This window comes from Polistes fuscatus, unplaced genomic scaffold, assembly GCF_010416935.1.
Source record: "Polistes fuscatus isolate 324 unplaced genomic scaffold, CU_Pfus_HIC Scaffold4, whole genome shotgun sequence".
Lineage (NCBI taxonomy): Eukaryota > Metazoa > Arthropoda > Insecta > Hymenoptera > Vespidae > Polistes > Polistes fuscatus.
This window is the reverse complement of record NW_025113118.1, coordinates 6,182,151-6,207,785: the sequence shown is the minus strand read 5'-3', so window position 1 is coordinate 6,207,785 and position 25,635 is coordinate 6,182,151. Positions and strand designations below refer to the sequence as shown.

General features: G+C 31.7%; 1 protein-coding gene and 1 long non-coding RNA gene across 7 annotated transcripts; both read right to left on the bottom strand.

Moving 5' to 3' along the window:
• Positions 1–22: 22 nt before the first annotated feature.
• LOC122520986 lies at positions 23–718 on the bottom strand. Its single transcript, XR_006304633.1, has 3 exons — positions 502–718; positions 238–324; positions 23–141 (listed from the first exon to the last, which is right to left on the bottom strand). It is a non-coding gene; the product is annotated as an uncharacterized LOC122520986 (long non-coding RNA).
• A 2,425-nt stretch (positions 719–3,143) lies between these two features.
• LOC122521513 (serine-rich adhesin for platelets-like) lies at positions 3,144–23,818 on the bottom strand. Of its 6 annotated transcripts, none has more exons than XM_043642334.1 (7): positions 15,092–15,317; positions 11,250–11,444; positions 10,271–10,654; positions 9,653–9,969; positions 9,112–9,553; positions 7,010–7,125; positions 3,144–6,915 (listed from the first exon to the last, which is right to left on the bottom strand). In XM_043642334.1, the coding sequence occupies exons 2-7, from the start codon at positions 11,329–11,331 to the stop codon at positions 3,823–3,825; spliced, it is 4,434 nt and encodes a 1,477-aa protein (XP_043498269.1). In that variant the 5' UTR covers positions 11,332–11,444; positions 15,092–15,317; the 3' UTR covers positions 3,144–3,822. The 6 variants fall into 6 exon arrangements, with proteins under 6 accessions (XP_043498269.1, XP_043498270.1, XP_043498271.1 ...); XM_043642335.1 differs by having other exon boundaries at positions 11,250–11,424; XM_043642336.1 differs by having other exon boundaries at positions 15,187–15,317.
• Between the last annotated feature and the right edge of the window lie 1,817 nt (positions 23,819–25,635).

Here is a 25,635-nt window from a genome sequence, read left to right as displayed (position 1 = left end):
GCAAAATAAAATCAATATAATATTTTTCAATGTAATATATATTTTGTATTAAATACTTGTATTTACATAATAGATCTAAGATACTATTACTCGAATTTGTTGTACTTCTCATTCATCAGGTATATTCTCCAGTCCCATTTTCTAAATTACAATGAAATAAATATATGCATATTAATATCATTAATCTTTTTTATGTGTTTTTCTGTAAATATAAGAAATGTTGAAATAAATTCTTACCCCTGCGGTCATTGGATGATCACATAAACGTGAATCTCTTATATACATAAGCAAATTCCAGTTATCTGTTAATAACCTACGTTTTGGCTAGAAGAATGAAATAAATAGTAGTAAACTATAATATAATGAACATGAAATAAATAAATGGAACTCTTATTGCATCTATTAACAGGATTTATAAAAGAAATAATGATTGGTTGTGGTACATGTTAAATAATCTAATACTATTATTAAAAATATATATTATGAGAAACGTCTACTCACAGTGTCACATATTTTTAAACATAAATAATGGGCAGCGTGATGTGGTAATCCCAAGCCAGCCATTATTATTACCATCGTCGGTATTACTTCATACCACATTTTGATCTAAATATCAATAATTCTTTGTTTAATCCGATAAAACAAAAATATCTCAATACATTTCTTAAACGTAATCCTCCTAGACTTTTAATAGTCCTACAAAATACCACATTAATAAACTCAAATATAAAAAGGACAACCTGTCTGTTAACAATGCTACCAACTGAAATTTGCTAATGGCGGCAATATTCAAAATGATTGCAGCTGGAGTACTACCTAGGATATTTTTCTCTTCTTAAAATTATTTTTACATATAAAATATATTAAAACTTTGAAATTAATATTTTTATATACGTTAAATATATTCTTTTTATCATCTTCATTTTAATAAAAGAAATGTTCATTTTATTTTTCATATGTTTGTATGTAAATACGTCATATACAATTATGATTAATTGTTTATTCGTAATATTCTTTGCATCATTTTTTATCTTACCTTTGACTAAATAACAAAAAACCAAAATAACAAAAAAAGAACAGAAAGCTATTGTTACAAAAAACGCATAACAATTAATTGCAACTTTTTATTCATATTTTTTAAACAAAAACACAACAAAATTTGAAGTACACTTAACTCCCTTACATTTTTATTTTAAATTCAACTAAAATATAATTGTACAGTAACGTGACGTTTTTGTATTTATTTATTTTTAGTTTTTTTTGCTGTAAGACGTTAATATATTAATGTCTACCACGTATTCCTCGTACGAATGTGTGTATGCACGTTAGTTGTAACCACGAAGGGAATAAATGAGAGTTGTTGTTGGTTGCTGTTTATTATTTTTTTTCTTTTTTTAATTATTTTTCACTTTTTAATATATATATATCATCAATGTTATATCATGCATGCCCAGAGATAAAATCATTGTCGCCAAGTGTTTTATTTTTATTTAAATTTTTTTTTTGCGACTTCGAGCGTAATAATAAGTCTTAAGAGCTCCCTTAATAACAATATTGTTTATTGTTGATATTATGAAGGAGTTGTTTTGCTTTGAACTGGTTACACAAATGGCCGCCACAGAATAAGGCACACAATTAATGCAACGCGCATTTAATATAGCGGTATTATTCGCTCCTATCATTAATATACTTTAAAGTGAATGAATTACTATTAACTTTATGGATTTATCCTGGAAATAATCGATGCTTTTCATGTACCTTGGAAAAATTAGGATACTGCAGGAACGACTGTCTTCTCTATATATCGCTGTTGCTCCGATTAATGATTATATTATTATTATTATTATTATTATTATTATTTTATTATTATATTAATATTAATATTAGTTATTATTATTATTAATTATTAATTATTATTTTTATTTATTATTATACCTGACGTCAATATTATGTGTGTGTGTGTTTGTTTATTTGTTGGATGAATAGCGCTTTTAAATATATACATTTCTTTGAGGTATGTTTGTATATTATGATATGAGATACATGCGATATTAGTGAACCATACTTTTCCTTTTTCTTTTTTCTTTCTCTCTTTCTTTCAATCGAGATATACATTTTTTACCAACCTGAGGTATATTATCCTTTTTTTCCCTGCTATATATGAAACTAATATGAATTATGACATAACAACAGCTTCTGTTATATATTTTTTTTTCTTCTTCTGCTTCTTCTTCTTCTTGCATGTGTAAGTAAGTACACGTATGCGTATATAAGCAAAGTGTGCAACTATTATATCAATTGTATGTACGTATGTATGTATGTACGTATTTATGTATTTATGTATGTATGCATCTATTTCAACGTAACTTTTATATTCTTTTCTATTGTTTTAGAATATTTTTAAATCAATGTAACTTTGCTCATTGTCACATATGAGCATTAACTTATGTACATTCTATATTAATTATTTTTTCTTATTTGTTCGTATCTTACTTTTTAAATCTTTGTTTGTTTCTTTTCTTTTCAACAGCTAGGATATAACTACGTAATCTACTGCATTTTTTGTTTTTCGTCTAGATTATCATATATACCTAGCCAAACATAATGCCATAATCATGTCAATATCCATACGTAATACTACCCAAAGTATGTAAGAAGTAATTGTTTCCGAGTTCTTCTTTCTCTATTTTTTCTCTTTTTATTTTTTTTTTTAATCTTCATTTAATAATAATAATAATATAAGCCCATGGCTTAGGAAATTGAATGAAGCGATTAATTAATATAGCGAATTCCCTAATATAAGCTATAGTATCTTCAATTACGTTTTTTATCTTCGAACAACAAATTCAAGGTATTCCCTTTAAGCGAAGGTAGTTTTTTAACGTGGTACACGAACTTGATTATTCAATTATTATGTAAAATTCGGTGGATTAAACGGAGCTTGTAAAAAATAGGTTTTTTTTAGTCATTATCAGACATGGTATAATAATAATAATTCGTATCGTGCTTAATACATACTTTTTGTATTTTTTCTTTTTAATAAGAACAAGAAAAATAATCAACGTGTCGTCGCTTGTGTTTCCATTATTTTTCCATTCCCTTTCTTTTCTTTTTTTCTCTTCCTTTCTTTTTTTAATTCTTCGTTTTATTCTTAATGATTTCTATCCGTTAAATAAAGATAACGGGATGATAGATATTCGATTAATCTTGTTTCTTGGCAAGATCATCAAAAATGCACGACTTGCATGCTCGTCATCATAAAAATAAAAATATGTGCGCCAAGTAGTTTCTACCCATCGTGGTAATCATTAATTCGTAAAAACAATAACGTTAATGCTTTTTCTTCTTTTTCTTTTCTTTGATACAATGCGGGTAATAATGTTCGATTGAAGTATTTGTGAAATATGACGAGATGATAAAAATATAATTATTTACAAAAAAAAAAGAACTAAAACAGAAAAGAAAGAACAGTCTTCTTTTTTTTTTTTTTAAATATGTTTCGTTCCCCGTTTGTCCCGCGATTCGTTCGAAACATTTCTTGAAGAATCATGATTTTTGTTGTACGATAAAAATATATTAACGCATACTTCATATATAATAATATAATGAATAAATTTCGATCTTTCACTTTTTCGAGGCAATGGTGTAAACATATACGTTGATATATATATATAATGTTTGTGGAAAAAGTACAGTGTCATTAGGAGTACAATCGAAATGTGCAGCCTTAGAACAATCATCGCGTTCTTTGTCTTTTTTCTCCAAGACATTATATTTATAATGAAGTTATATAACTGTTTGTTTGTCAGTTATTTAAGATTATTATTGAATGCTACAACAAACCGCTCTGCATGGTATAGGTCCTTCGCCCTCTTGACGATTTAATGATTTACGTGATTGAAAAATTGAATCAAGAGTTATGGATTGTGATTTATCCATGTAGCAACTTTCATATACTTCATAAGCTTCATCGATGGGTATTTTAAGTTTTCCCACTATACTTGTGTCTTTTTCATTTGGCATTATTATTGGAATTTCTTCTCCTTGATAACCTTTGATCAATTCAACAGGACTATTTGGCACCATTTTGGATTTATTAAATGGCTTAAGATCGAGCGCATTTATTTTACTTTCTAATGGCTCCTCTTCAATACTCGTAGCGCTTTCGCGTGCGAATCTGTAATACTTCTGTACATGCTCTATGATAGCTTCCTCGGCTTGAAAATTATCTTCCTCAGCGGCTTCTCCTTCATAGGATACACCTTGACTTAGTAACATTTTCTTTGGAGTTCTTATTGGCTCAATAGTTTCTGCTTCCCAACATTCTAATACGTCAGGTTCCTCTATACTAATCAACGAAGCAACTGTACTTTCTACTTCATCATCATCGTCGTCATCATTGCTATTTCTTTTTTTCTTATCCATCTTTTCTTTTTCTAGTTTATTATTAGTATCAACTATTGTCTTTTTCACATTAATCTCGTTCGTTTGATTAATACTTTTGGATACATTCTCAACATAATGCACGAACTGTGCGAACGGTGAAATCTGAAGAAATTTCCCATCTATTGAAACAATTATTTCTCCTTTTTCAAATGTTCTAACATTCATAGTATCCTCCTCTGCAATTCCTTCATCTTCCATACCAGCAACGTCATTGATACATCTTATCTTAACATTCATACTTTCAGCCGGCCTTCTATGAACTTTCTCCATTTTTCTCCCACGTCTGACGTTGTTTCTTTTTGAATTCATCCGAGAGCTGTTAGCAACCCTCATACCCGCAACACTATCCTTCTCAACAAATTCGCAAACCCCCGCCGCAACATTTGTTTTCAGCAGATTCTTTTTTCTTAATTTTCTTGTGAATTCTTCTACTTCTTGTTGTCGTTCCTCCTTTTCCTGTTGTTGTTGTTGTTGTTGATAAGAATAATCGAAGCAAGAAAGTTTAGCTTTGGTGTTAAGAATATTATCATTTTTATTTACAACATGTCTAGCGAATCTATCTCTTGATAATTTCTTAATACCTCGAACATACGTTGTTGTTGCTGTTTTCCTTTTATTAACTGCTGATAATAAATCATTGTTGCGCTCTTTATCGTTCTCAATGTTGTTATTAATCTTTGCGAATTCGCTGCAGCTAGCCATGCACGACGAGTAATCATCATTGGCTTTGCTATTAAAAGATAGTGCAGGTATGGGGTTGCCTTGCAAGTTTTTTGGCGGCTCTTCATCGAAATCATCCTCGTTTACGTTATCTTCGCTATCGTCCGAAATAATCGTTGATGTTTTAATAAATACGTCAGGTGAGTTAGCTCTTCTTAACCATTCGGTTACGGCTTCGGTAATACGATATTCGGGATGACGCGTTTGGGTCTCGAAACCAGAATCATCGTTCGAATTTTCAGCGACGTCTTCGCTAACAGTCTTATTATCGACATTGTCTCTTGCAGTCTCAAATGCGGATTCGCTCGATACACGATCTTCCACTTCAATTTCGTTATTATCTTTTCCAATAATAGATACGGATTTCGAATCGAAGGGTAATGAAAGTGTCGGTGGTTGTTGTGCGTTGTCAACGTTATTATCGATGGTATCAAACGAAATAACTGTTTTGCTCTCGCATTCGACTCCAATAGCAGCGCCATTACTACTACTATTATTACTATTATTATTATTAATCATATTATTATTATTATTTGAATTAGTTGGATCGGGTGTTGATTCTCTTGTTAACTTTGTACCCTTCGAATTGTACTTCTTTTTCGTAGATAATAAAATCGTTGTTTTACCCTTCGCAGTACCCAACGATTCGGATGTTTCTTGCAACCCTTCTTGTCGAGTATTAACATAATTGGTTTCCATCGTTTCTTCCTCGGGATCCAATTGATTAGCCAATCTTGACGACGACGACGACGATGCTGTTGCCGATGCCGATTCTGAGGACACTGTTACTATTTTGGAAAGCAAGGTACGATTTTCCAAAGATGGAATAATTTTATTATTCATCATTTCTGTATCATAGTCAATATCATCTTCTTTTTCTTCGTTCGTAGATAATTCTCCATTTATTAATATTTCATTATCACGTTCAACGTATAATTTCGATGGAAATGTCTTATTAACATTGCTATTAGATCGTTCGGATAATTCATTGGCACTGAACGAACTATTATTAGGGACGTCCTTAATATCAGTCCTTAACAACGACGCTTTACTTTCAGTCCTTGCGTCGTTAATTACGTAGTCTGTAATCTCCTCATTCGTTGAGTTGACTTGGTTATTATCAGAGAGGTAGTTGATCAGTCTATTCTCTGGATTAGTCAAAGAGTCAACTTGATTGTTAGATGACGTCGATACCGACGACGACGACGATGACAATGACGACGACTCTTTCACGAATGATTTTAAATTCTTATCGTGAATTTCATTCAATGTCGCCATTTCCTCCTCTTCTTTGTTGCTCATATCCTTACAGGAAGTATTATAATATTTTGTCTCGCAAGAAGCATTATTACCGTTCTCATGTATTCCTTCGGTAAACGTACTTGTTCCAAGTAATTGTTCGGTTTTTTCAGAGATATGCTGTTGTTGTTGTTGTTGCTGCTGCTGCTGCTGCTGCTGTTGTTGTAATGATGGTGATGGTGATGGTGATGGTGATGGTGGTAACGCAGGTAAAACATCGCGTTCGACGACTGGACGAAGTTGAAATTCTTCACACTCTGGATTAAGAGGTCGATTCGTCGTCCTCGTTGACGTTGTCATCGTTGTTGTCGTTGTCGTTGCTGTGGTTGTTGTTATTGTTGTTGTTGTTGTAACCAGAGCTGGACACGTAGACCAAGAAGATGTCCGAGAAGACGATAAAGCACTTTCTCCTTCGGAACTGTAATCCTCTTCATCATCTTCAGGATTAACCTGAAGAAAATGATAATAATATAAATATATTATATATTTCAATGTGTTTATATATACATAAAACATATTTGGATATAATCAAATTCAACGTTACCAACGCGAGTCTTCTTTGCTTTCTACTTCTTTTCTTCTTTCTTCGTTTGTTGTAAGCAGTCGTCACTCTTGTAACATCTGTTGTTCTGATCATAGGTCCTCCTTGTATGGTTACACCTTTTAATAGAAAAAGAAAATACAATTGTTCTTAGTAAAGTTAAATAATGTATTGTAATTAATTATTATTATTATTATTATTATTCGAATATTGCAAATAGAAATAATCTAACGTATACAGTATACAGAACGATTCTTTTAGGAAAGGACGATTAAAGAATGAATATAGTGCACCAGTGTCCTTTTTTTTCTTTTTGGTCGTTGTAGCTGTTGTAAAATAAATTGTATAAAACACCTTTTAAGTTTAATTTCTTCTTCGTCCATCAATTGAGAGGAGGACTCGCTTGAGGAAGGTGTGGAATGAACTTGGCTTTTTAACGTTTTCTCGAGAGCTCCTGGCCTCGCATCGACGCCAACGAATATATTTTTACCCAGACTCTATTTTAGTGTTTTAGGAGCGCAATGCGTTTACTTTGCCAAGTCTCGTTACTTGTTCCTTACTGTCTTCTCTTCTACTTCTACTTATTATTATTCTTCTTCTTCTTTTTCAAGGAGGCAACGTATATTTCCGACGTGCTAAATGTCGAAGCAATTTGCCCGCGGCACCGTGACTCGTGATCGTCGGGCATGAGTCAATGGACCTCTAAGATAAGAGAGATGGTTTTCATGTGTGCAACGTGATTGCAATGAGAGAACTGCGTGATCGTAAACGCGAATACGCGAGAGAGATAATTACATTTATTTATATATATATATATATATTATATTAAACGTAGTGAATGAGATGACACAGGTGGATATACCAGAAAACATCTTTTCTGGATACATTTTGATTTTTTGATTTTTTTTTGTACAAATACGAGACATCGAGCGTGTGATAGGAAGCCTTGCTGTTAGATACGATCGCAAATCAATTGAATTCTTTTTTATTTTTTATTTTTATTTTCTTTTTTAAATGTTTAACGCAAGAGCGAGAAATTGCACTTTTAAGAAGTCAACATTTTATAGGGATAGGTTTGATCTAAGATTTTCGAATTTAAATAAATAGTTTAAAATAATTGACTTGAAAATGAATGATCTCTTGGTTGTTAATTGAATCTTAATTAAAGTGATCATTTAATGACTCGGTAGATTTGTTTACTAATATAATCAAAACCTTTCCCATTACGATCGTATCTAAGGCATGAGCTATTCCTATTTGCGTATTATTACCTTTTACCTTGAATGGGGTAGAGGCACGGTGGTAATAAAACAGCAATGATGTCGATGGACGGGACAGCAGTCATGTATCTGGGTAAATCCCTTTCCCCTGGCCGCGCATCCAACCGACACTGTTCTCGTTTAACATTAGAAACAGGTACAATCAAATGTACTATGCCCAATCTTGACGCATTACAGGGAAGGAAGTAACCGATATTTCTCATTCTTTCTCTCTTTCTTTCTTTAGTTTTTTCTCCCTTTCTCTGTATTTTTTTTCCTTCCCTTTCTTATATTCCCACTATTTATTTTAGCTTTCAAAAGATAGTCTCGTATATCCATAGTACCGAAAATATCGACGATAAAAAGAAAAATAAATTTTTTTTCCCTAAGTTTTATTATAATACTCTGAAGTAAGAATATATAATTATTAAATAGAAACTAACTCCCCCCGTCATATAACATTTTCCAAGTTCATAATGTAAGAATATGTAAAGATAGTGGCCGATTGTGCAACGTTACGTAAACGATCATAAAGAGACACGTTACGCGCTTCCTTCCCAACGTGCGCTTTTTTGTTTCTTCTACAGATATATATATATATGTAGAAAGATTCCTTTCTATATATCTCTTTTTCTTTGTTTCTCTTTCTCTCTTATCCATAATAAGACTTTTTATTTCGTCCGTTGTTCCGTCCATCCGTCCGTGAACAGAACGAAGATCTAATCGTATACGAAGAGCGAATAAAAAGAAACTAACTATTCTTAGTGATTGAAAATAAGTCATAAAAACAATATCAATAATTTGGATTCGCATAAACATAACAGAGAGATTTAATTGTTAACCAACCATTAACGTTGACCAGTGGTGGACCGAACATGTAGTGACCAGGATACATATATGGTTGTGGTATGGCTGGTATCACATGTGGCATATGGTGTATAGGTGCTTGCTGCATCACTATCGGTTCAAGATAAGGACCACCACCATTTCCCTCATCGTTGTTTTCTTCTATCATTGGACATTGATCTGCTACACTGTAAAACTCTTCTGTTCGATTATCCTCTTTGACCATTTCTCCTGTCGTCATGTATGATTCTTCCCCTTGTTCTTGTTGCTGCTCTTGTTGTTGTGGTTGTTGTTGTTCTTCCATCTCCTCTGCAACACTTCCATTGCAACTTGCACTTTCAGTAACACTTTCGTTCCACATACCATTAGAATTTTCTACCGGTACTAATGCATTGCCATGTTCTTCTATTACCGCTGGATGACTTTCTGTACTTTGACCACTCTGTTAAGAATCATTCAACATTACTGGTTACATTAATACCTCCTTTTTTTTTCTCTAAATACGGATAAGTACAATAACACAGAGTAGAGTTAGTTTCACCTGATAATTACTATCATTGGAGTCCATCACACAATAAGATTGACCAGATAGTTTTGGTACGAAGGCTGGATTGATCCACTCAATTGGTCTCAAAGGTACTGAAGCACATGGCAAAGCTGCAAGAATGCTAGGTCCAATTTGAGCAGGAACTGGTGCAGGTCCTACCAACATCACTGGATACTCGTAGTAATAGCCACTGGCGTGATCATAAAATGTTCCGTAACCAACTTGAGCAGCTGGATCAATTCCTGGAGGATATTCACCAGACGCGCTATCCCTATCCAATAATTGTTGATCCTCTGTTGTTTCGCTACCATCTAAAAGGTCATTGCATTACAAATAAAAGATCAACTGTTTTGGGAAAAATAAATTCAACAAGGTGGATGATTTAGAGCAAACGATATGAAAATTAAGAAGAAGAAAAAAAGAATAAATAAATAAATACGAAAGAGAGAATCAATATGGAATAATCAAAAAGTTACCTTTTTCCTAAGATAGACAAAGATGACAACAGAATAAGTTAATCTTATATGCTATATACGTAAGATATTAGAATAATAAACACAAAGGATAATAAAACTAAAGATTTGATGAAGTGCTTTACGCTTCTACCTATACCTCTACCTGCGGTTGAATGCGAGGCTGATTGACTCTCAGTGGTCGATGGGGTAGCGCTGGTACTGGCATTACCAGTCCATGGTTTTTTACGGGATAGATAACCCTTCTTGAATAAAACATCTTGTCTGGGTGTAGTAATCCTCGTATATTCATCCTCGTTAAATATAATTTTAGGTTGCGACAGAGACCCTGTAGAGTCGTCTCTTCTCGATCTGGATGTTCCACTCGCATAACCACTGCTACCACTGGATCCAACGATGCTTCTTCTTGGTTTATACTCAGTCTGTCCGTTTCGGTCGAAACTATGAGAGCTTGTGTCATTTTGTTGACCTTTTACGTATCCATTTCGTAAGTCTTCTTCTTCGTCCTCCTCTACTGGTGGAGCTGTGAAAAAAAGAAAAAAAATCATAAATTTAAATTATTGTTCAACCGTTGTAAATTAGATTTGAATTTTTCTTATCATTTATTTTTACTATCGCAAAAATCGAATATCTTCCAATAAGCGTTTGGAAGAGTTATCGAGTGAACAAATATATATAATATATACAAGGATAGCAAATAACACAAAGTATGTTAGCCTAGATTTCGTGCCAAATGAACCTCCTCTCTTTCGTGAACGATAAGTGTGACAATTACTAAAGGTTCGTTATAATGCTATATCTTAGTAGTTTTTAAAATGTGTCATCATTTACAATACGATTATTGGTTAATTAATGTTACGTTTATCATACAGAGCATTATATTTCATATTAAAAATCATCCCTCTCTCTTTTTTTATATTAGCGTGACTATTGAAGCGTATAAATAAAAATGTACTTAGCGTGTTAAATAATACAACAACAAAAAAAGGAGAGCGAAGAATAAATAAAACAAATTTAAAATTAAGAAAAAAAAAAAAGGAATAACTACAAAAGATGTTTTGTTTTAACAAACAGACCAATTTCGCGAGCATTAACTCATGACAATTTGAAAATCGTACCATCTTGGTACCTTGCTAAAAGCAAAACGTGATTGGAGGAGCCGATCACGTGGGTAACCCTCCGTTGTCGGCGCCACTGCATGACTTTTTCCTTCCGCCCTTTTTTAAATTTTCCACCGTAGATGGATAGATAGATAATCCGTTTTCAAGCACTCCACACGACGATTTAAAGTTTCTAATAACGCATTTATTTCTCTTTTGATAAATGCGTTATTTGACGAGTATAATATAACATTAAAAAAGTAGAGATAAGAGAAGAAGGGAGGAGGGAAGAAAAGAGAAGGGAAAGAAGGAAGGAAGGAAAGAAAGAAGAAACGAAAATGTTATTCAAAGAGATTGCTCCAAATTTTTACTATAAATATCGAGAAATTAATTATTAATATTAATATTATTATTATTTTCCCTCATTCTACCAATAATTAAATAATTTTATCAGATTTCTTTTTAAATCACTATCACCCTCTGCTACCCTACCATACTTTCATCCCTTCCACCCTACCTCTCCCTCTATCTTTCTTTCTCTCTCTCTCTCTCTCTTTCCTCTCTCACCGTCGTTTGTCTCGATCGTTACGGATGAGTGATAAGGGACGAAAATACACGTAACGAGGATGCAGCAGCGTAATAATGCTTCGCACGCGATGCCCTGAGATCGACTAAGGCTGTGCGCGGAAAGGGGTGAGTGTAGGTAATCGGAAGGTGGCGGTGGATAAGTAGAGAGAAGAGGAGGGGGAAAAGAAGAAGAAGAGAAGAAGAAGAGAGATACAGACTGATAGATAGATGGATAGAGAGAGAAAGAGAAAGAGAGAGAGAAAGAGTGAGAGAGAGAGATGATATGAGACGAGACGAGACGAGGGCGTTCGTAGAGTGTCGTGCGCTCCGGCGGACGTAGCCGATTGGCTACCGTGCTAGCATAGGACTAGAATAGCATTGGAATTAGAATAGAAGACGAGAACGATGGAGCGAGGAATAGATAGATCCATCGGCGAAATTCTCGGGTTCAACGAAGGACGACGACTACTAATCCTCCAACAATATTTCTTTCATATTTTTTGAATTTTATTTAGATTACACTAAAATCTTCTAATTTTTATTAAATTATATATATATATATGTATGATAATTTATACATAGATTTATCTATTTATATATATCGACAAACTATAAGATATTTATATCTTTCTAAATATAGAGAGATAATATATATACAAATCTAAATATATTATTATAATAAATGATTAATATACTAATAGTATATTCAATAATATTAGATAATTTATATATGTATATGTATATATACCGTTATTGCTGTATAAAAAAACATCAGTAATTTTTTTTCAAAAACTAATACGATTAGTACGCGAACGATAATCGATGCTAATTAGTCTTCTTCCTCGATGCAAATCAGTCGAATGTCTTCTCGGTTTCTCGAACTAACAATAAGACTAATTTTTAATTATATATTTTTTTTTATATACCTTTTCTAAGTTCCTAATCTGTTTTTATTTTTTTTTTTTTTTGTAATCCTCTTAGATTATTATCTTTTTTAGTATAAATATATCACTTCCTACTTTATGGAAAAGGTCGACGATACGATTTATTTTTCCCTCATTCCCTCTTTGACTTCTTTTTTTTCTGCCTAGATTCTCAGTATAGTTCGATTGAAGTATGTTCTATAGGTATTCATAAATATATACATTTGCACATATACATACATACATGCATAATTTCCTATGTACCGTATTCAGATTGAAAAGAGTACGCGCTTCATTGATCGATCCGTTTGCAGGTAATACTACATATATATATATATACCTGTATAGACATAAAATCGTATTCGTGTAACAAATTCGAATCGAATTGTTTTTATTTCTTTTAAAATTTACACCAACAACAAAATTCAAAATAAATGATAGAAAAAAACCGAACAGCAAACTCCCAACCCCGATTTGATTTCGTTGATTAAAGAGAGAGAGAACAAAAATTAAAAAGACAAATATTATTGATATATTTGGTATATGCGTACTTCGTTGAAATTGTTTAAAAAGCTATCAATTTCCTCTAGTACATTACTCTAGTACTCTACAAAAGAACGATGAAAAAGAATGTTTGTAGTCTTTAGAATCTTTAAATATTAATATATCTTTCCAACTTCTTCCGTAGTCGTTTGCGTGAAACAAGTTTGTAAAACTGTGATAACGGAGGGCAGAGCCGATAACCGGAGATTAATATCACAATTTCTTAAGTTTATTTTGTAGTAATAGTCTTCGAATTTGATATTATTATAAAAAAAAGAAAAACAAAATAAAAAAGAAAGGGAAATATGTCAAAAAATATAAAATAAAAATCACGATAGATAAAATACGGAGTAAAACAACATTGAGATATTTTCTTGACGATGATGATAATAGAACAAATCTCGATAAAATTTCGATTACAAACGACACGGTATTAAGCCTATAAATATATAATACTAATCTATTTAGAGTCGAAGGTAAAATCGACCACAAATACTTGAATACATACACACAAACATACTCGCAAGCACGCACGCATGCATAAAATCCATGCATGTACATACGAACACACATGTAAGACACATATATTTGCACTTCAAAAATTGAAACGATAATGTTAAAGTAGCGAGTCTATAAACTTGCCCTCCGTTATCGTTGGTTAGCTTATGCAACACTTCGTCTTCACGAAGCCTATCTTTATCTACTCACGTTCCGTTTCTAGATTTCGTATATAAAAGCGAACACATTTTTACCACAAAGCAGAACAAACATCTTTTTCTCTCTCCTTCTCTCTCTCTCTCTCTTTTTCTTTTTCGAAACTCTATGATCCATATTATCTCTCTGTCGTATATAAATTAATGCGTATATCGGTTTTATTGGTTTATATATATAAATTAATTGAATGATATTTGAATGGAATCCCCCTCTTTTTATGGGTGACCCTACTTTTCACCTCTCACCACCCTCCCATCTTTCTCTTCGATTTACCACTCTACCTTTTTTTACGTAACGCCGTGTAATGTTCACTCTATTAAACGTACGTGCCTTATCTTTTTCACAAACTTTCATTATTGTTTCTTGTTTTTTTTCTACCCTCCCTTCCACAAGCTTTCATCCTCAAACCCCAATCTTCTCCAATCTCTTTTTATACAAAATTATCGATGAAAGTTTAACACATTGACTGTCGTGTAGGTCACCGGTGACCTCAATACAACCAATAGTAAAAATACATAATTAGAATAAATATCGATATTAATAAATTTTTAAATAATATTATTGTTTTTTTAAGGGTTTGAATAAAATAATGACATATAGAACATACAAGAAAAATATGTATGACATGTAAAATGACGTTTCTTCTGTACGTAATTGCTTGACAAAATGCAATCTTCATCATCAGAACATTTCATTAAATACATCGCTAACTTCATCCTAAAATCGGTAATTATAATATTTTTCGAGTTACTTCTTTGTATAGCACAATTTAATTTACAACACAAGTAATTAGTACTACCATTTTTGGTCAGAGTTTGAAAAAATTGATAATCATAAAAATGGTCTACAGCGCCTCGGGGGTCACCGATGGCCTCACTATAAATAATGCATTAAACACAATTATAGAAAAAAAAATTCAATAAAATATGCATCCCATAATAAAAAGTTCATATAGGCGTGGCAGGCAAATCATGTGAAAAGCGCGTAGCAGTCAACGTGTTAAACGATTGTTTAATTATTGTTTGAGATTAATAATTGTTGTACTTATAATGATATACATTTCATATTCTCAAATATACTGAGATTAAAAATTTCAATTGAAATGGAACGTACAATAAGTTTATAGATGTATGTTATACACAGAAACACACGCACATATAAATATAGTTATCGAAAATATAGTGTTGTTCGATAAGAAAGAAAGGTACCCAACGTTCAAACATCGTACACGATCGATGTTAGATTACGTAATCGGTTTAAATTCTATCTCGAAGTTTTATTTCAATAAATCGAAATAATTTATGTCATTACTTGATTGATTTTTAATTGAAAGCGAGAAGATAACACAAAATATTTATGAAAAAGAAAAAAAAAAAACAAAAAAGAAAAAAAGCAAAAAAAAAAAAAATAGAATAAGGAATGAATTAACGATTGAAAACAAATATTAATAACGTTAAGAAAGAAAATTGAGAAAATAAAAAGAGAAAAAGAAAAAAAAAACAACAACAATGAAGAAATAAACAATTAATCCACTGTGTCTGTCTCTTTATTTTTGTTCTTTTTTCAACTGCACTATTTTTATCTTTATCTCTTATGAATCTTTTCAATTTGTTAATCGACGTTATTTTTGAACACCCCTCCACTCTCTTCCTTCCCTTCCACTCTTTCCTCTTGCATTTTCGACAAAAAAACAGACGAGGAAGGTTTTCGTCGATGAAAATTTGTCGATTGGTACGTCAACCCGGGCAAAAGATCAGTAACATGGACAAAAAATACGACGAAGTGGCGAACACACGGTGTGGTGGTGTATGCCACACTGGTCGCCCCCCCAACAAACTCTCCTCTTCTCACTCTTCGATTTTCTTCCACGAGCCCCGGCGACTGTGCGGAGCAAAACGATTTTCCTAACTCATCCCCCACCCTTACTTGAAACCCTCCTCCACACAACCATCACATCACCCCCTACTTTTCTCGTCTCTTCCCCAGATCCTCAAGTGCGCGCGCGCGCGCTCACATAATATTACAAACGCATTTCCATTCCCCTTTACTCTCTTCGATACCTCAACGACGTTTGCGCAGGAGATTATAATAGCGGGGTTGTTTCTAAGGATTTAATCACAATTTTCTGACCTTTATTTTCCCTTCTCCAATTAAAATGAATTTCTGTTAGTAATATAATCGATCGAACGAACATTTTGTTTCCTAGTAATAAACAACTTTTGTATTTAGTTATACCGTCATAATTTACGACGACGACGACAGAAATTAAAAGACAAATCGGTCCTACTATAATTCTAGAATTATAAAACAGAACTTTTTCTAACAAAAGATACCTTTTTTACCTTACACCTATTTTTACCTGTTTTACCTTTTTTTTTTTTTAGATTAAATCGATTAAATTATTTTTTATATTAAATATTAATTTTCTATTAAAAATATATATAAATTAATAATGAATAAATATATATAAATATATAAATAAATATTTTATATTAAACAATTTAATCGATTAAATAAAAACTTTAGATCATATGTTGTTAATAAATAATAAATTAATTTTGCGTTAAAATTTTTCTATGATCGATAATAATGATGAATAAGGAAGAGAATATAATGAAAATTGGGGGGGGGGAGGGGATGAAATAAAATGGTTGGGTCCTATTATTTTCCTCTCCTTTTATAGTGTGTCTCTAAAGATTCTTCTAGAAATTCGACTAGGTGTGAAGATACACACCAACCATTCGATAAATAGAGACGATAGAGAAAGAGAGAGAGAGAGAGAGAGAGAGAGAGAGAGAGAGAAACGGCTGTATCTGGTGGCGCGCGCGTTTCGTTTTTCTCAGTTAGAAGAATTATATAACAGGACGGCGGCTTGTGCCGACACGACGACGTCGATGACGAACATCACTTTATACTTTATAGTAATCGAGTAATTATGTAATTCGTGTGGATAGACATGACATACATCAACGGGGAAGATCAAGTGCGGTGCATTGCCAAAATGCATGTTGCTTTCTTTTTCCTATGTTTGTATTATTTATGCAAAATTAAAAACGATTTATAAATATATATATAACGTTTAGATATAATATTTAAATCCTTTGAAGTATCGACGTTTATGATCTATGTTAAGTATTATCATATAGTATAAATAAATTTGTTCATTTTAAAATAATATGGAATATATAAAATTATACGTTTATTCGTTTTTGTATTAATTCTTAAACCTTTTGGACAAGAACGGTTATTAATAAATATTTAATTGTATGTTATATATTATTTATATATATTTAATATCTAATTGAATATATTATAATTGTTATTTTTTCTTCTTACATTTATATATATTTTAAAATTATATTAATAATATTTTAATAATTAACAAATATTTAATTGTATGTTATATATTATTTATATGTATTATTATTAATATTATATATATATATATATATATTTAATATTTAATTGAATATATTATAAGTATAATTGTTATTTTTTCTTCATACATTTATATATATTTTTCTTTTTAATTCATAATATCGAAAGTGAAATCGAAAAAGACACGCCCGCCCGTTGCTATGGCTAACAGACGCGTAGATTCTTATTTTCTACTTCTTTTTTTTTCTTTCTTTCCCTTTTTGGCAATGAAAATTTGAACTTGTGCCACAACGGGGAGGCCCTTCTTCCTTTTCCCTTGGAGACATTTTCATTGATCGGCCGGTTACTCCAGAGGAAAATCCAGCTCTCCCCTCAACCTTTTCTGTCTATACGTCTGTCTGGACTCTCTAACAACATCCCCGATGAATAAATCTCTTTAATATTGTTTTCCCTTTTTTTCCCCCCTCCGTTTTCGTTTTTTATTTGTTTTCCCTTTTCCAGTACGTATCGCGAATATTTACGACAATCGCAATTTATTGCGAATCGTAAAAAAGAAACATGCCGTGTTAAATGCAACGAACGAATCTATCATACTGATCGAAGTTATTGTAGAAAACTATTAATGATGGCGATTGTTTAATGAAAATTGAAACACACGGGACAGTCCACGAATTGTTTTTAAAGTACCCACCACTCAATGTGCCAAATATGTTTAAAGAATAATTTTAAAACATAGTTGTGTGTAAAACAAAGCAATGAAATAATGTTTCAATTATTGATCCATCAAATGTTATGATGAAATATTTTCAAGAGTTATGCGTATACTGTCGAATTAATATTATTGATTAATCATTCAATTACGTTTTGGGTTGCAATAAGAGCTAAATATGCTGAAATGTCAAGTGTTGTAGTAATTTTTTGTTGTCTTTTTTATTTCTTAATTGCATACACACTGAAGTTTGTATATAGAATTTTTAACGAATAAATTCATATTAAGATTAAAATTTTCTATCCAATAAAATGAAGGTAAAGCGTCCTTTGTCGTAAACCATTTGCGATGGTCAATTTTTAAGTAAAATATTGATATAATAAATCTTATTAAAAAAAAAAAAAATAGATTTTGATTCCACGATCTCGTAAAATGTAATTGCTTAGTTTCATTAAGGTATTGTTCATTTTTTATTTATAATTTTTTTCGGACGTTCCTTTTTTTTTTTTATTTGTTTCTACTAGTAGAACAAGAATGTTGTTTTTAACCATTGCCGTTGTTGTAAACGATGACAAAGTGTTAAGGATAGCCGAAGCATAAGTGATTTGGAACGTCGGACTATTATAGAACGATCTAGATACATTGTCGAAAACATTGGACCGGTTTTCTATCTATCTATCTATCTATTTATCTATCTATCATTAGAGTTCTTCGTTTCGAATTCATTCTCACCTTCGCCGTCATTTTCTTTACGTATAATATAAAATTATGTAGAAAAATTTTTTTCCACGTGGTTACATAATTTTCTTGGATGAATATACTTTTTTTTTTTTATTTCGATTTTGTGTAACTGAATTGGATTATAGTGAATGTATTATATTTAAAAAAAATTTTTATATATTAAGTATTGTATGAATATTAAACAAAATACATCATATAATAGATCGTATACTCGATGAAATAGACGTAAAAACATATGTCTTACTTTGGCAAACTAACAAAATATTTTGACTATTAGGTCGTTGAGTAATTGTTTGTTGCACATTGCAACAAAAAGTGTTTTTGTATAGGTCATTACTGCAGTGACAATGCGGTTTAATGATTAATAACTAATTAGGAAATTATAAGAAACAAATAGAAATATATTTGTAAATTATTGTATTCTTCAATGCCGAGATATTTTAGATCTCAAGTCTCTTTATGCCATTTCATTGATTTATAGGTTATGTTCTATGCGTTACATAATGGCCGAATGAGTAAAGAAGATGTCCCCGAGATATAAACCCGAACATAAAATTGTAAAGCTGGAGGTGGGTTGTATTTAACTGTACTTAGAAATTTTATGCGTGTGTGAGGGTATATATATATAAATTGGTCTTGTTAGAAGTGTGAGATCAATCGATGCTAAATTTGGCTTACATTCAAGAGTTCTTTAACCTTCCAAGGTAAGATTTGAAAGACAAGAATGAATAAATCGATGTATCCATTAATTAACAAATTTAGTTAGATATCAATTGCATAATATGTCACATAAGTTCCTATGGTACTTTTTAAAAACCAGATTTATTTTTTCTCCAAATATTTTACTAACCAATTTATTTTCTAAGATGGTAAGACTACTAGAAAATCGTTTACAATCTGAACACAATTAATCTAAAAATAATCTAAAAAGAGTAATAGGTTTTTAGAATCATTTCAGACTCATCATAAACATAAAATTTATAACAATAAAATTCAATGATTTATCGTCAAAGTTATTCGAAAAATTGGTAAACGAAATTCTTATAATATTCTAATATTACGTCAGAATATTGCAATATATAGATAGTTACATATTTTGGAAGACTCGTAAAGACTTTGGCCGTTGTAGAAAATGAGAGAGTGTGAGTGAGTTTAAGTATAAACGACTCGTGACACACGAATCATTCGAAAAGCGAACTCGTCGTCTGTGTATGGCACGGTATGACATGTGACTCGAGTTCCTCGTGGTCACTCACGTGCTATTCATAACTCAAACTCCAAGTATTTTCTTCCAAAGATTTAACAAACGTTCAAAGAAAACTTACTTTCTACATATTCATCAATCTATACACACATATATATTTATGTATATATACGTATACCTAATCAAATATTACATAATCAGAAAAATAAATTGAATAAAAACACTAATTAAATGATTCGAACGATTTGGTTAGACAAATATACCTCTCGTTTTTTCTTCGGACGCCATATTGCTTTTCCTAGAATGCTTAAGGTACGCCATGGACTATACAAATAGCTAGTTTCAAATATTATCATTCTTCTTAGAAGTTATTTTCGATTAGTATTGATTAATAATAAGTAATATTAATAATTAGCAATTAAAATAGTTTCCGTAGAATGTTTTTTTTTTCTAAATCTACGTGTACCTACGACTCTGTAAAAGAGGTTATGTTGTGTGCATGGAAAAGAAGTTGGAAAGAGAATTGGTGACGCCCCGTATGCAACGTAACGTACTTAAAAGTTGTGCGTTATTACCGGCGGCATTGGTTAGAATTACGTAACACCCGAGAACGCGTCATTCGACGCCCGAGGAAGGTCTACGATCTGTAGCACGTGCAACCTGCAAGAACGACCACCACCGCGCTTTGACGTCGCGTGGATAGAATTCCCTATTTTTTTCTTTCTTTTTTATCCTTTATATTCTTTCTATTTTGCCTCTTTTTTTTTCTTTCAATCATTTTTTTTTTATTTTTCTCCTTTGTTATCCCTGTTCTCTCAAACTCTTTGAACCGATCGCAATTTCGTTGACTGAGCTACTAACTCCTTAAGAATCTTATTTCTACACCACATATACAGGGTGTCTGTCTAAGTTTAGAACACTTTATGTATATGTAGTAGAGAGATAAATATATGTATGAGTGTGTGTAGAAATTAAATATATTATCAAAAATAAAGAATATATAGGAATAATATTCGGATCCTGGTTTGGAATAATAAAGGTTAGAATGTTTATACAATTTCTTTCTATTTATGTTTTATTATATATTTGCGTAATTAAATTAGATATTTGGAATTTGATTGATATTAATAAAATATATAAAAATAAAATAAACGATTCTTCTAGCTTCTGCTTAAATATTCGCTTCATAATTAAAGCGAATTTTCTAATGAATCTTGTGTTGGCTCACTCAACGTGTTCATTATCGGCTAAAATTAAATATCTCATTCTCGCATACTTCTTGAAGTATACTTTTATCATTTTCTGTAGTACAATAAGTAAGGCAAGTAATATATCAAGATATATTCCTTATTTAATGACATTCTTTTCATTTATTCTTGCATGTTCTTTATATATTTATAAATAACTTACTAAAGATTTATTTAGAACAAAATCAGACGAATTTAGTTTTAACATAAAACACACAAAAAAGTCAAATACACGAATTATCCTTGTTATGCAATACGAGCATAAAACTCCTTTTGTTGTTTTTGTTCCTTAATCACAATTAAATGAATTAAATAAATATAATATTACGTAACACATGGATTATGTTTTGCAAACCTTACGCACCTTAACAAATTCTTTCGTTTTTATTTTTCCTATAAAAATGAGGTGAATTGAATGAAAGTAAAAAATAAGATTTTGGTTATGAAAGTAACTTGTTCTGAGACCTTTTTCTGTTGGATTCATTGTTCCAGGTCAGGTAGATATTTTCTCAAGCTAAAAGAGTGCAGAGGAAATAGGAAAAGAAGCGCAAAAGAGAGAGGGTGCTAGATGGATCGATGTGTGCTGTCGCGAGGTGGTTTCGCAGTCGAACGTTTCTGACGATCCTAAGCATGCCTCTACCATACAACACGGACCCCATTAAGGATATGTTTATATTTACGCGCATAAACGTAAAACCCGACAGATAAACTAACTGATAATTCTCAAGGACGTAAATATATTTTTCTTTCCTACCTTTTTGCGTAAATGGGGATTATTTTTGAAAAAAAAAAAACCTACGTCGTAATCTTTGTCTGAATTAACACTTATTAAAAATTATAAAACATTTAAAAGCTCGTAGGTCTCAAAGAAATTGTTTTAACCTGTCCTAGTGACACTATTCTCTTTTTTTCTTCCCTTCTCTTTACACATTCTCATTCTCTGCATGTATGCATAATATATATACATACACGGAGGTGTAATACATGTATATAAACAAAGTATAGGAAAAGATATTTAATCTTTCAACTTGCGTATTCTGTCATAGTCCTCAAAATGAGAAAGTGAAGAAGCGTAAATACGTATTATAATAAACGTAGAAACGAATAGTAAGTAATAAAACAAAAATTAGAAATAAGAAAAAAGAAAAGAAATATATAAAATAAATTAGAAACGTATCGTTCTCATTGTCACGAATTTTACCTCTCGTTATGCGAACAACGTCTCATTACTACGGCAACGTTTGAATAAAAATTATTCGGGGAGATGTCGAGTCTAAGAATAAGCCATTTCTCGACCATATAATATCATTATTTAAACGTTCGATATCCGACACATGTACGAATGTAAATGTATAAACGACATTATCGACATGTAATCGTATTATCTCGTAATAGAAAATTTCATATGATTATTTCATTATTTTAGATGTAATATGAGATCATCGGGGTGGGGGTGGGGAAGAATCAAGGGGGGAAACGTTTGACATTGACGAATGAGTAGGAGGAGGTGGAAAATTTATTGGAAATATTTGATAGAAATAAAGAAAGATGTCTTCTTATTTATTGTTTAATACGAGAAATATTTAAACAGGTAAAGAGAAAAAGAAGTAGAATTACAATAATATCAAAAAAAAAAGAAAAAAAGAAAGAAATGAAGATAAGAATGAAATAAATAAATGAACGGATAGATTATAGAAAGGAAGTAAAGGTAGAGAGAGAGTATCGCGAAGGCGAGGCAATATCTGGTTGAGAGCGATCGATGGCCCGGTCGGACGTCGGGTAATTCGCGAAATATGGAGAAAGGTGAGCAAGTGAGTGAGTGCGCGCGCGCGCAAGCTCGTGCTTGCGTCTTCTTCTACGAGAAGGGTGTACGGAAGAGAATCTCGTGAACGACGACGACGGTGACACACACAAATACACACACACACATACACACAGACACACACGAGGTGGGTACTATGGAAAAGGGTTATGTCAGGCCAAATTATTGTCTAGGGAAACGATGAAGAGAATAAACTGCAGACTCACCACCAATGCTTAGGGTTCTCCATCGGGTCTTCCGCTTGGAGCCCTTCTTGCCCATTTCTTAGGAAGACCGTGACTACGGTCTTTTAAGCCTCCTACGTCCTCTCGTTTTTCTTCGATTTCTTTTTATTCTGTCTTATATTTTTGTTCCTCTTTTTCTTTCAGTGTTCCTCTCTCTCTCTCTCTCTCTCTCTTTACATTAAAAGTTTTGTTTAAATAATCATCTTGATGGATCGCCTGTGCACATCACTATCTTCTATTATTCGGTAACATCTCTTCGAAAGTGCTTTTAATAAGCATCCAACTCTCCTTTACGCGTACCGCTATCTTTTATTCTCTGACAAACTACTTGGATATCAACGAGAGAAATTATAAGAGAAAAGAAGAAAGGAAGGGAAAAAAAAAAATAACGTACGTTATCAAATCGTATACGAGTGAGAAACAACGAGCCGTTTCACAGAACGATCTCTCATGACATAAACCGAACCGCTCGAACGGCGATCGCACACTGCGCTCCCCGCTTTGCCCCTTTTCAGCAACTCCCCACCCGTTTCTATCGATACTCTTTCATCTCTCTTCAACCCCCGTTCCTATCTCTCTCACTCACTCTCATACCGTTTCTGTCTCATTCTTGCTGTCACTCTTTGCCTATCTCAACATTTGTAAATATTCACACATACTTTTTCTTCATTTTTGTATTTATCTAAGGTCTTTTTTTATTCTTACTTTTATTCTTTATCGAAATCGAAAGGACATTTGGTTGACGTAACACAACAAGCAAATATATTATTTTATTTATTTTCACGTATTTTTCCTCCTACAAGATTCCTTCACTATTTTTTTATTTCGAATTGTTCTAATTGTTGCATTCGTTAATGAGAATACGTAATATCGTCTGACATACTCCTTCTGAAGAATTTTCCACTGAGAAATAATGTTTAATTAGGTGATTAAATTGTACAATCTTAAAGGGCCGGCACTGAGATGATCGGATTGAGACGGCACTGGACTTGCGTTTTCATCAGTACCATCTATCGGTATTCTAACGACACACACTTTCTAATCGATTTGAATTTGATAATAAATATTGAATATTAACAATGATTTTTTTCTTTATTCGTTATTTTTGTTTCCTTTTTTTTTTTTTAAATGCATCACATATGAATAAATGTGATGCATATTCATTTATATTGATTTGAATAATTCAAATATAACGTTGTTTTTATCAGCCAAGGATTTGAGAATTTTAATTAGTGTTCCTTTGAAACACCAGATGGTGCAGAAAATCATACGGAAAAATTGATTAGGAGTTTATAAACTTGTTAATTTATTAGATGAAAATTTTAATCTCAAAATCATCAATGGCAAAAAACGTTAAAACAAATGTACTTTAGTTTTAATAATTTAAAATATTAATAAAGTATATTAGAATGTTCAACACACTAAAAAAAATTGCTAATTAATCGGAGGAAATGTATATTATAATCTAGAAATACGGAGTATAAGTTTTACATACCGTTCTCTTCGAAATCCACTGTTAGACTGGCCCATTATCCTCTATGAAAGTTATTTAAAATTCTTTTATCGATCCATTGTGGTGGTGTTATATGACTTTTTCTGTTATATGAATTTCCTTGTTCGGAAAGTCATATAAACAACATTAAATAAAAGAATTTTCATGGAGGACAAAGTGCCAGTGTGAAGGTGAATTTCGAGAAAGACGGTTAACAGATCATATTCTCCGAGCTTTTTAACAACAATAGACATTTCAAACGATTAATTAACAATTATTTGAATATTCTAATACACTCTCATTATATTTAAGATTGTTTAAACGCATATACATTTATTTAAACATTACATACTTTTTAACGTACTTTGAATATTAATTAATTTCGATTTTATGTTTTATTAGATGAAAATTTTACCCCTTCTCTCCGAAGTCATCACTGCGCAAGAACATTAAAACAAATATACCTATAGTTAAAAAATTATATAAAAATAATAGAAATGCTAAAATCAGAGCGATTACACCTTAATTTCTCTTTATTACAAATAAAATTCTCGTTACACACATGCGCAACGCTCGGAAAGTCATATAAACAACTTTTAATAAAAGTATTTACATAAAAGACAAAGGCCCATTTCAACGGTGAATTTCGAGAAAGACGGTTAACAGATCATATATTCCAAGCTTTTTAACAACAATAGACACTTCTAACGATTAATTAACAATTATTTGAATATTCTAATACACTCTCATTATATTTAAGATTGTTTAAACGCATATACATTTATTTAAACATTACATACTTTTTAACGTACTTTGAATATTAATTAATTTCGATTTTAT